Source organism: Aethalodelphis obliquidens, unplaced genomic scaffold, assembly GCF_003676395.1.
Source record: "Aethalodelphis obliquidens isolate GAN/ISIS:26980383/991018 unplaced genomic scaffold, ASM367639v1 scaffold10, whole genome shotgun sequence".
Lineage (NCBI taxonomy): Eukaryota > Metazoa > Chordata > Mammalia > Artiodactyla > Delphinidae > Aethalodelphis > Aethalodelphis obliquidens.
The window spans coordinates 33070658-33082941 of record NW_020837954.1 but is presented as its reverse complement, the minus strand read 5'-3'; the positions used below and the strand labels follow the sequence as shown (position 1 = coordinate 33082941).

Sequence of the window (12284 nt, the reverse complement as noted above, 5' to 3'; positions counted from 1 at the left end):
TTTGTGCAGACGTGCCGATTCTGCACCTGCACTTTAGTCACCCACCAGGGAGGTGGCGGATACCTCAGAGGAACTTCCTGTGTTTGGTGATGGCATATATCAGTCAAAAGCTGGCTAAAGATGGAAACACAGTTTGCCTGGGTCTGGACCTGAGGGTGCAAAGAGGTCTAGAGGAGAGGAAGAGTGAACCACACACAGAGCAGTTTCCTTTGTAGTCAAACCAAATAAACATAATGCTGAGTGAATTGTCCATTTTTAGGTACTTGTAACATTTTGTACTTTGGTCCAGCTTTAAAGATATTTGAATGGAACGCTTTCATTTTCTAAACCTTGGGTTTTTCTTTTTTAAATGAAATGTTTGCTTCCTATTCCAGGAATTTTTACTTTAATTTGATGGGCTAAGGTATATGGGAGAAAACTGAAGAACTTTAATGACAGTGTCCTGTACCTGAAACATTCAAACTTACATAAAATGATTGATCAGGGCAACCAGACACTAGTTCCATCCCCTCAGACAATACCAAGCCCTCAGATGGTTGGCAACTAATTCACTGCAGGTATAAGCTATTACAACAATTGCTTTGGAGAGCAATTAAAGGTAAAAATGTTCAAACCAAATGACCCAGTAATTACATGTCTAGGTGCCTATCCTAGAGAAATTCTTGAACACATACACAAGGATGGTCACTGCAATTTTTTTAAAATAATGAAAACTTGGAAAGGGGGGATAAAAATAATTAAACTGTGGCATGTTCATATAATGGAACATTATATCGTAGTTAAAATGAAGAGATACCATATATTGTCTATGAATATACACATTCAGAGTAAGATAATACATATATGGATAAAGAAAAAAAACACATATCACTTTCAGAATAGAGGTCACCTTTCGGCTTCCACTATATTTATAATGTTTTATTTCTTAAAAATCCATGGTGAGTATGATAAAATGTTAGCATTTGTTAAATGTGGGTGTTTCTTACATTCTGTACTTTTTTGTGTACATAAAAACTCCACACACAGAAAAAGTAATCAACCAGGAAATACTAGTTTATTGCATGATTGAGTAGAAAGTTATCAGAAGTTTGTTAGTTTTCTTTTTTAGAAATTTTAGAGAATGCCAGTTTATTGGAACCCAGAATGTCCACTCTGGTAATTAGGTTTAAGACTCCTAACAATAACAGCCACTGTGAAAAACAGCATGGAGGCTTCTCAAAAAACTAAAAAAAGAACTAACATATGACCCAGCAATTCCACTCCTGGGTATATATCCAAAAAAACCAAAAACACTAATTTGAAAAGATACTTGCACCCCAATGTTCATAGTCACATTATTTACAATTGCTAAGATATGGAAGCAACCCAAGTGTCCTTCGACAGATGAATGGATAAAGATGTGGTACATATACACAATGGAATACTACTCAGCCATAAAAAAGAATGAAATTTTGCCATTTGCAGCAACATGAATGGACTTGGAGGGCATTATGCTAAGTGAAATAAGTCAGACAGAGAAGACAAATACTGTGTGATATCACTTATACATGGAATCTAAAAAATACAACAAACTAATGAATATAACAAAAAAGCAGCAGACTCACAGATAAAGAGAACAAATTAGTGGTTACCAGTGGGGAGAGGGGACAGATGGGGCAGGGGAGTAAGAGGTACAAACTACTAGGTATAAAATAAGCTACAAGGATATATTGTGCAACACAGGGAATATAGCCAATATTTTATAATAACTATAAATGGAGTATAATCTTTAAAAATTTTGAATCACTATATTGTACACCTGTAACTTCTGTAGTATCGTACATCAAATATACTTCAATAAAAAGACTCCTAACAATAACAGTATCTGCAACTGTGTTGAAACGTTCTTTTACTATTTCCTCAACACTGACATTTTTTTAGCTTAGTTTCAGAAATCATACAGCTAGAATGCACTATTGGATTACAATGCTGCAACTCTGAACAAGTTTTGTTGCTGAGAAGGGAACCTGTAAACCCGGTTCATTTTGACCTAGTAAGTTACTCATTTGTGAAAATTGACTTGTTTAATGGAACCTCTTGGTGTTGGTCTAAAAATATTCTTTAATTGTCTTATTTTGAAAACTGAAGATATTTATCAACCACTTACGTTTCATAGGCCACAAAGAAGGAATTGTAATGTTGTTTGCAAACCCAATGAAGTGAGCATCTCCACGGGCTGCCGTGGGAAGCGGGGACTGAGTGCTGCGGTGGCACGTGGGTGAAAGGAAGCAAGAAGTGGACTGGAGTTTGACTTCCTCTTGCCCTCCATCGTCTAAGACGTAAATTAAGGGTGCTCCTGAAATCAGATTCAGAGCTCTACCCAGAAGTTAAGGGATTGCCGTTGACTACCATTGCCCTAAAAACTGTTGAATTAAATGGGGCCCCTTTTTACCAACTTCTGATGCTCACAATAAAGACTTTCTTGGTTTCTTCCCTTATTCTACACAATGTATCCTCCCACCTTACTATTTCCATCTCTGAAATGTCCTGTGAACAACTAAGGGAGAGGTGCTTTTGAAATACTCACTACTGTTCTGAGAAAACCAGGTATCATTATTTACCAATATGGAGCTGAATCCCAGGCTAGCATGAATGTGAACAAGCAGAAACTCAGTCCATACCACTGTTTCATTTATTGTCACCATCACTGACATTGCCAGTGATCACAGCTAACATTGACATGTCCCAAGTTCTCTGACAACTTCAAAATTATATTTTCTCAGTTTTCACAACAAGCTTACGAAATTGACCTCATTGTACAGACGAGAAGAGAGAAATGAGAGGGGTTAAGAAATACATCCCAGGTCACACAGCTAGAGAATCAATGGGGTATCCTGCCTTCTCAGCTTACCCTTTGGATGGCCTTTGACTAGGCAAAGTCTTTCTCATAGCTATTACTTGGCTCCTATTTATCTCAGAAAAAATAGTGTCAGACACATTACGCTACACTTTAGAACAACTGTGAAGGACAAACATAATTTAGGAAACCTGCAGGCAGATCCATTAATGGAAAGACATTTGGAGACAATCCACCCCAAGGGGAGGCTCTCTCACTGGCAGTATCTCAAGCCTGAAAAACAGAGAACTCTACAGAACCAGAGTATAACACCCCAACAGAAGAATCCAGAAGATGTCTGCTCACTTCACCAAGCACCAAAGAAGAAAGGTAGGTATGTTTTGGTTCATTCTATGGGCAAGTTTGCTCACTGCTTCTTCATTAATGAAGCTGAGTCAACATTAATGAAAACACAAACTGTGAGTTCACGACCACCTGGACACTCCATGGCAGGGGTGGCAGTAGGCACAGCTGGAATGATAGAATTGGTAACACTGGGAGGAAAAAGTGCCCCCAAACTGGTATTATTAAACAAAGGGATTATAGGAAGAGGAGGCAAATAAATATTCATGAACCAACTGCTCCCTTTTTCTAAAAAATAAATTTATTTTACTTATTTATCTTTGGCTGCATTGGGTCTTCGTTGCTGCACGTGGGCTTTCTCTAGTTGCGGTGAGTGGGGGCTACTCCTTGTTGCGATGCGTGGGCTTCTTATTGCAGTGGCTTCTCTTGTTGTGGAGCATGGGCTCTAGAGCACAGGCTCAGTAGTTGTGGCTCACGGTCTTAGTTGCTCTGCGGCATGTGGGGTCTTCCCGGACCAGGGCTCGAACCCGTGACCCCTGCATTGGCAGGCAGATTCTTAACCACTGCGCCACCAGGGAAGCCCCCAACTGCCCTTTATTGGGGTACAACTTTGGTTTAAGGGCTGCCAGAGGCAGAGAAACCTCAAATTTTGTACTCCACTTCTAAAATCTGGTGCTCATTTTGATAGCACTGGCTTTTGTAACAAAAAGAAAATAAAGACAGAAAATGGGTCACTGGCTATGAGATTATGCTACTTAGCGGGGAAAGGGCCATGAGAAACATGCCTTTAGTGGATTTCTGGGCAGAAAGCTGAGGCCATCTCATCAGGTCCAAGAATCACCAAGTTTTCACAGTTACTGCTTAAAGAGATCAATGGTATTGAAAAACTCTGGGTGGTTTGCAGATTCACCTTTGTTTTAATCCTCCCAGGGAAGAGTAAATAGAGAAAGTAAAGGGCCCCTGAGCTAAAGAAAAAAAAAAAAAATGCTAGGGTTGTCTCTACAGCACAAGCACTGGTTGCATTTTAAATAATATTTATTTTTCCTCCTAATTTCAAAGAGCAATACGTGGTGGCTTTGTAATGTTCAAGTAGGCTAGGCTGAACCAACTTGCCTACATCCTTTCTTGTATCTTTCTGCGTAGGGTGAGCCACACGAGAAATTCAAGGGAGACGTGGAGGGTGGCAATGAAGCAGCAGGCATTTTGTAGTCCTGGGACAGGCAGTGAGAACTACCACAGGCTTCAGTCTGTCCCTGTGGGCTCCAGCCTGTCCTTGCTCCATCCCCACTTTACATCCACCCTCCTTCCCAACTGCCTACTCCAGGGACATGAAGCAAAGACAGCAGCTTTAGGGGGAGTGCTTAGCTAGCTTGCATGATTATATAAGGGTTAATCTCTTTGCTTTGTGTGTGTGTTTCCCCCAGTAGTCCTGCTTTTCTGACTGAAACTGACAGATATAAAATATACTCTATGCTTTTTTTTTAAAGAGCAATTTTATTTTTGTAATCAGAAAAAAACAAAACAACCTTACCCCAAGGTAGGATGGAGAACAATGCACTGTGGAAAATTTGGAAAATATTTGTATAAAGAAAAAAATGTAAACCACCCACCATCCCACGAAACAATGGTTTCTCTCTGCCTACGTCTGTATCTACTCTTTGCAAACTTTTGATCGTACTGATTACACAGTTTTACATCTTTTTCTAAACCTTATCATTACATGCTGAGCAGTTTCCCATGTCATCAAAATTTCTTTGAAAGCATGACTTTTCAGTGGGAGCAAGATACTGTTACGGTTGTGTACGATAATACAACCATCCCCCTTTAAATTGTTCACCATCACTGGCTTTCACAGACAACACTGCAAAAAGCACCTCACATATAGTTCTTTGCCTGCATCTTTTATCATTTCCATGGGATCGACTCCTGGAAGACGCATGTTTCAGGCTCTGGGTACATATTATCAAATGGTTTTGGCCACCATCTTTAGGTCCATCAGCATCTCATACTTAGGCCAATGTTCAAAATATTTATCGTGTATCATGGGCATCAATGAATCAGAACTAATGATGCAATATGGGAACAGGGTCCTGGCGTCCCCTGCTTGTCATGCCAGGAGTTAACCGTTGAGTCCCTGAATCATGAAGGAAGACTGGTGGGCCCTTGGGGGAAAGGTCAGATTTTCAGGACAGTTTTTATTGGGAGGGCTTGAGGTAGCTGCTCTTTACCACTGGAATTGGCAATATTTTGACAGATACCACAGTTTCACTGGGGTATGCACACCCAGTGAACAGACTGAGTTGGTGTTTTCACCTGACTTCTCTTCTCTGGGCTGAACAAACCTCAGTTATTTCAGTCTTCCCCTCAGTGTCTTCATGTTTCAAAAGTTTAAGCCTCTCTACAGATTTCCTAACAAGCCCTAGAAACTGTGTTTAGTAAAGATCAGATTACCCAACAGTCTAAACTTGACCTTTTAAGCATTGGCAAAAAGGAAAAAGAACAAAGTACAAATCAAGAGGGAAAGTGTACAGCGTATGTGAACATAGCTCAGCTGCTGGAAAAGGAGCCCATTTCTAGATGATGGGATGAAAGCATGACGACAGCAACAGGTCCCTCGCTGGCATAACCCTGGGAGGGGTCAAAGTGGTGAAGGAACGAACTGCTGTCTCCAACACACACACACCCCCCAAAGCTTGGAGGCTCCTTCCTCTGTGCCCCAGAGTCTGTCTGCTTACCCTAGTATGGAGCTCATGGCAAGACCTGTCAGTTATTTGATTTTATCTGCTTCCTCTACCTGGACCATCCACTCCAGGAAATTTGACTTACTTGTTTAATCATCCTCAGAATCTAGCCAATAATCTGCCCCAGAGAAGGTACTCAGTACACGTCGGGGTGAATCACACACCAACTAGTCCTTTACCAACTGCATTGCTTCATTGACTGAAGCACCAGATCCGTAAAGCTTGTTGTTTTTTCACTGCTTCAATCTGGGATTAAACAGACATCCTCATCTCTCACAGCCAGGGAACATGCAGACAAGGCAGCGAGTTTCAGAGCCTGGAAATACCCATTATCCTCCAGCTACTGTGCTTCCCTCATCTGTTCTTCAGAGAAGTAGAAGGGGAAAGACAGCCCGATCTCATCTCTAATCTTTTTTATGTCTGCCACATTCTGTAACCCCTTAGCACTTAGGAGCACAAAGGCCAACTGGAATCCATTATCAGGGTGAAAACTCAATGACAGGAGACCAAACTAGGTACTTCTAAAGAAGTCTAGAAATACAGTTAAGGATATCTAGTTTCCTCCCTTTTTACTGGCTCCCTCTCCCAAATCTCGACATCTATCAAAGTGGGCACCTGAAAACCTAACGCTCACTCTACTGCATATTCAAACAACTACAGTAACGAAGGAAGAGGAGACCTAACTTCTCCTCCCTCTTCCCTTCCCATTAGGAGACTCTGAACAACCAGAGGATTAATGTATCAACATCCCACTTCCTTGTTGTCCAGCTGGTTTGTTTGACAGTCGTGTAGACCGATGGTTCCTTTTGTCTCTAATTCCTCTACTTTAGCATATGTTCCTTTAAATCCCTGTTTTGATCAAACCACTTCCTCCCCATGCTCCCAACACAGGAGGGCCTCGACTCTCCAGGATCTAAAAGATCCTGATGACCATTCACCATACATCTTTTTGTGTTTGTGGTGAAGGAGAATTCCTTCTTGTGGAGAGGAGTGGGGAGGTGATCCAATTAGGATATGCGAACCAAATAAAGGGAGTGAATGAAAGGTATCAGGAGAATTTTCAGCCACTTTTCCTAGATGTCTTCAGAACATGCCTATCACCAGATCAGCACTTCCCACAAAGCTTAACGGCTCAACTGCAGCCAGGTTAGACAAGATTCTACAGTGATTTAATTAAACTAGAGTCAAACTCAGTAGAGTAAAAACTCACCTTCTCCAAAGCAGACCTCAAAAGATACAGAAATGGGGACTTCCCTGGTGGCACAGTGGTTAAGACTCCGTGCTCCCAATGCAGGGGACCCGGGTTCGATCGCTGGTCTGGGAACTAGATCCCACATGTATGCCACAACTAAGAGTTCACAGGCCACAACTAAGGAGCCCACCTGCTGCAACTAAGGAGCCCACATGCTGCAACTAAGGAGCCTGTGAGCCACAACTAGACCTGATGCAACCAAATATATATATATATGTATATGTATATATATAAAGATATAGAAATGTAATATGGAGAATCTAGAGCCATTTACTTAAGCCTTGGCTTAGGGATCAGAAATGGAAGGAAGAAAAATTAGGTACAGTCATCAAATTCTGATCTTTGCCTCAAATATCTGATGTTACTACAGCTAACAGCTCCTAACCCCATTCACTGACTTTGTGAACTCTGAAGCTCATGGAGGGGGAACAAGTATTTTCTGGACACTTACAAGGACTGGTTAAGTGACACAACTATTGCAACTGCTCCTGTGAAGAAGTGTGATTAAAGAAGCTTTCTGCCTGTACTGATAAGATTGCTGTTGCCATAGTATAGCTCGTACGCTATCTTAGTTTCTCCTCTCTGAAGACCTACTCCTTACTTTTCCCAGGGTTTAAAAATCATGTTAACAATAAGCAAATACAGCATGGCCAGATGCCTTTCATGGTCAGATGGTTCATTGTTTAAAAGGCTTCAGTTTAAAATCCAAAAGATTGTTAACAGATGCAGTTTCTGGCTGAAGACTGGGAAAAACCTCACTTAAACAAAAGAGCATGTTGTGATTGGAACTAAAAAGGGAATTACCTTTAAAGATAAGAACCACAAACATTTCCTATTTGAAAATACCCCCAGCCCCACCAACAGAACCTTTTTTTGGACCTTTCGTAAAAGTTGAAAAAACTGACAGTGGATGGCGGCGTAGGACGAACCACGGCTGACCAACCGGCTCAGTCATTTTTACAGATTTGTTTGGACTTTCAAGGCTGCGACATCCATCTCCTGCTCTCCCCCGGATTACTCAATTAGGCAAAATTCCAATTAATTTCTTTCCAATTCTTTTAGCCCCAGAAATACTTTTGCAGTTTTCATTTTGGCTCTGGAAATGGGTTTTCAACCAGAGGACTCAGATAGAGCCGTTTGAGAAATGAACACAGAGCTTGATAAGCAGATAGCCACTGCTGGGACTCAAGTCTCTACTGGATGGAAAAGAGCCACTTGGCCAAGGAAGGCCTGGCCCCATCTTCAGTTCCCAGCCCCGTTTGTCTCCACAACTGCTGTGCACTTTTATACAGAAAGCCTGCTTTTCACCAACTCTGTTTCTGTTGGCGTTCGTGGGCCCTTACTCTATGGCTTCACTATGTGTGAGAACATCTCCGATGCCTTGGGTTCTAATCTTGAAAGATGGAAAGTCTGAAGGAGCCATAGGGGTGTAGCTTTCCCTCGCCTCGGCCTGAGAAATAGATGTGGTCAGGCTTGCTGGTGACATGTCTGATTTGAAAAGGTTACTCAAGAGATGGTCCAAGGAAAACAAACTGTTCTCGGCGTTAAGGACGGCCACCACGGGTTTCCTTCGGAGAATGGGCAACCTGTCCTGAAGGGGATCACCTTCTCGGAAGAGAGGCAAACATCGTGCCCTTTTCGTGCTGAGGGTTGTGTGTTCTCTTATTCATTGTGCCGTTTCCCGATTTATTACGGGGCCCCAAAAGGTCAGTTTCAGACCAAAGGCACAGCATAGTTTTAACAGTCTGAGAAGCTCTCATCAAGAAAATCCTTAGTCAAGCCATTTTAATGTGAGGCAGATCTATAAACCCATGGGATTCACCAAAGAGTTAAGATGGCTTTCCCACTCAGCCACACCACTGCTAAGTCATAAAAGGAATCCAAGCTGCTGGAATGAAGCTAGCAGGAGAACTGCATTTCCAAAGATCTGTGCAATCCGGCCAGGTACTCGCAGGAAGAGCCCATCCATCAGGAAATGGGAATTTGAGGCCAGTGGCCACAACCATATCCATGCTCCTACAAAAAGCCAACCCGCCACGCACACAGGAGACAAGGTTTGCAAGGGGATTTGATAGGCCTGGAAATTGAAAAATGAGCAGCAGCTGTGAGCCCGAGGTCATTACTATCCTCCAGGGTTTGCCTTTTCTAATCTAAGGAGCAGTAGTTTCCATGATTAACTTTCAATTGCCGTCAAGGGTGTAATAAAATCTGGGAAAGAAGAAAACTTTCCCTTCAGTAAGCTGCTCCCATTTTCCTGCCCTTTCCTTTCCTCTAGTGCATATTCTCAATCCCCGCTTCATGTTGTTTCCTAATTTTGAGAAAAAAATCTGCGCTCGGATGAGCCAAAATAGACAATGTCCTGTGTGTACTCGGGCACGTAAGGGCTTTTCTTTCTCAGTTCTAGGGGCCAGGTCTTGAAGACAGCTGCAGGAGAAGTTCTCTTGTTTTCAAGACCATACACTACCATCACTTTCAGAACAGGACATGACACATTTTTATTTTCATTTTAAAATTCTTTCATTTTAAAATCTGTTTCCTGAGCCACTGACCATCAGTTCCACAGAAGAGAGGTTTTCTAGGTGGTAAGACGTGCACAGAGAGAAAGAGGACAAGAGGGTATACTCATTCACAAACACATCTTACTGGTTACCACGGGGTTAGGAACCCTTAATGCTCCAACTGATCTGATCTGATAATGGCTCAGAAATCATCTTGAAAGGCTACAGCTGGACACGTCTCTCAGCAAAGGCCCAGGGAACCAAACCCCACACATGGTTTTATCAATTACAATGGCTCAGGTGGAAAATTAAATGTGCTTTAGATTGTTTGAGAGTCCAGTATAACACTCATGACAATTCAGTGGTTCATTCATCCTACCTTTGCTTCCAAGTATCAGATGCTGGCGTTACAAAGGTTATAAAGCCTGGCGAGAAAGGGGCACACACAGGCTTACTGCTGGAGAGATGCTCCCGGGCGGGGGGCATGCCAATTACACAAGGCGGCAAAGGGTGGGGGGCAGCCATGGGGGTAAATGGAGGTCCCCAAATGCATCCTAGTCCCCTAAGAAAAGGTTTCCCTGGCTGACACCGTGTTTTGACAAGATACTGGATTGTTATATTTTGTTCCTGTTTCCCTGCTTCCAGAGGTTAGTAATTGAGTGCCCACTCCTGTCGGAGAGGTAACATTTTTCTTAGGTGCTAGCCCTGCCTTTCCCACTTCCCCGTCTTGATTTAAGTCTCTCCTAGAACAGAAGGAAAAGTGGCAAAAGGTGGCCATGAACAGCACTGGTTCCAAAAATGGGTGAGAGAACAGTCTAAGAATTTGCCACAGGGGTTTAAAAGATGGCAGAGTGAGCTTTACTGAAGGAGATACAGTCCATAGGGTGATGCCTAGTGCTAGGCTAGGGAATAGTTCGTTTTTTTTGCTGCCCCCGATACCCTTTCTCTCCTCCTCCAAAGGTACTAGAATCCCCTGCTTTTATGTGTGGATGACTGCCCAGAATAAGACTGCATTCCTGGCAAGGGAGTGTGGCCATGTAGCTAACAGTGCGATGTGAGGGGAATTCAGGTCTGTAACTCCCGGATGTGGCCCTAAGAGTGGGGGCGTGGGGAGCCTGTGCCTCCCCCTTTCCTCCACCCCTAGTCTGGAATGTGAAATGGCTGGAGAGCCCACAGCACGAGGACAGGCCACACCTTAGAGATGGCGAAATGGAAAGTTGTTAGAAGGGAGTCACAGAGGGCTGTGAAAACCACAATTGTGAAACCACAATTGTGAAACCACAGTGTTAGTTCTCACCTACCTACACACAAACTTTCATGTAAAGGACAAGGGAAAAACACTTCAGTCTTCTGTAAGCTGATGTTATTTTGGGTCTCATTTACACAGCATTATGAATAATGGTGTGAGGTGCGGGGTGCAATGAAGTGTTGATAAAAACAACATCCAAGGAGCTGGCCCTTTACTGCATGTAGCACCGAGGCCACAACAGGACACATTCAATCTGGTTTTTACCTTATAAAGAGCTGCCTGAATTCTGGTGATGAAATGGGAGAGCAAAGGGCATCTAAAATGATCATTTTCCAGTTAACCATAATCATAATCATAATGAATAGCTTACCTTTTTCTTGCTACAGTATATTTGCCATTTTTTCTCTGCTGGAAGTGCAAACATGGCTTCCCTGTGTTTGTCTGTGAGGTCAAGTTCATCCTGAGAAGAAAAATAATAATAATTATTTCACAGATTAAACGTTATTCCTATAAGGGAAGTTATCAGCATTATCAGGGTGAGAAAACAACACCAACACATATTTAAATGAACTTGGGAAAAACCAAGAAGCTAAGTATAGGTGTATGTTACCAGCACTAAGAAAGCAGGTCCTTGGCCTGGGGCTAGGCACCAAGCACAGTAAGAGGGACAGGCACAGCCCTACATTTACTGAAGGGTAGGAAAAGGCGGCTGAACATGGGCAGAATGTTCTGGGCCACCTTGTACTGCAGCAGAGGGTCCATCGAGCATTAAAGGCCTTTAAAGCTCCAGAGCTTGGAAGGATTTAATCGTATTGCAGACGAGGGTTTGGTAAGGATGGCTCCACAAACAGTGACTAGCGGGATGGGCCCTGAGGGACATGATGAGAGGGGTGGAGGAACAGAACCAAAGGCTGGGATGTGGTAATGGATTGGAGTGTTTGCGGGGGACACTGATCAGCTTAGCTGAAGCACTGGGTTTATGCAAAGAATCATCAGGTGAAAGGTTTGAGAGGTAAGGAGTGACTTGTTGGTGGAAAATCTTAAATGCCAGATTAAGGAGCTTATTTTCTTGACCAAGAAGAGCCACTGAAGGTTCTGAGCAAGGGAGTGACAGCTGCATCCCCATAAGCATCACCAAAAGCATCATCAATATTTATTAAGTACTTTAAGTGTCAAGCCTTGTGCAGGCATTTTCTCATTTAAGCTCTCACAACAACCCTAAGAATTCCACTCATGATTACATCCTCGTTGTAGTAATAATACCTGTTGTAATACAGCTGGGGGAAATTACGGCAGAAGGTTGGGTAAGTAAACTCCTCAAAGACCACACACCTGGTAAATGATGGGGCTGAGGTTTCGGCCTGGA

At 42.7% G+C, this 12284-nt stretch overlaps 1 protein-coding gene across 3 annotated transcripts in view; it reads right to left on the bottom strand.

Annotated features, from left to right (window-relative positions):
* The window catches only part of DAAM1 (dishevelled associated activator of morphogenesis 1), a 179351-nt gene that overhangs the window by 82956 nt on the left and 84111 nt on the right, over positions 1 to 12284 (bottom strand). For all 3 annotated transcript variants that reach the window (XM_027111387.1, XM_027111385.1, XM_027111386.1), the window contains exon 3: positions 11289 to 11378. In XM_027111387.1, coding sequence (XP_026967188.1) covers positions 11289 to 11378 — 90 coding nt within the window. The remainder of the gene's footprint in view (positions 1 to 11288; positions 11379 to 12284) is intronic.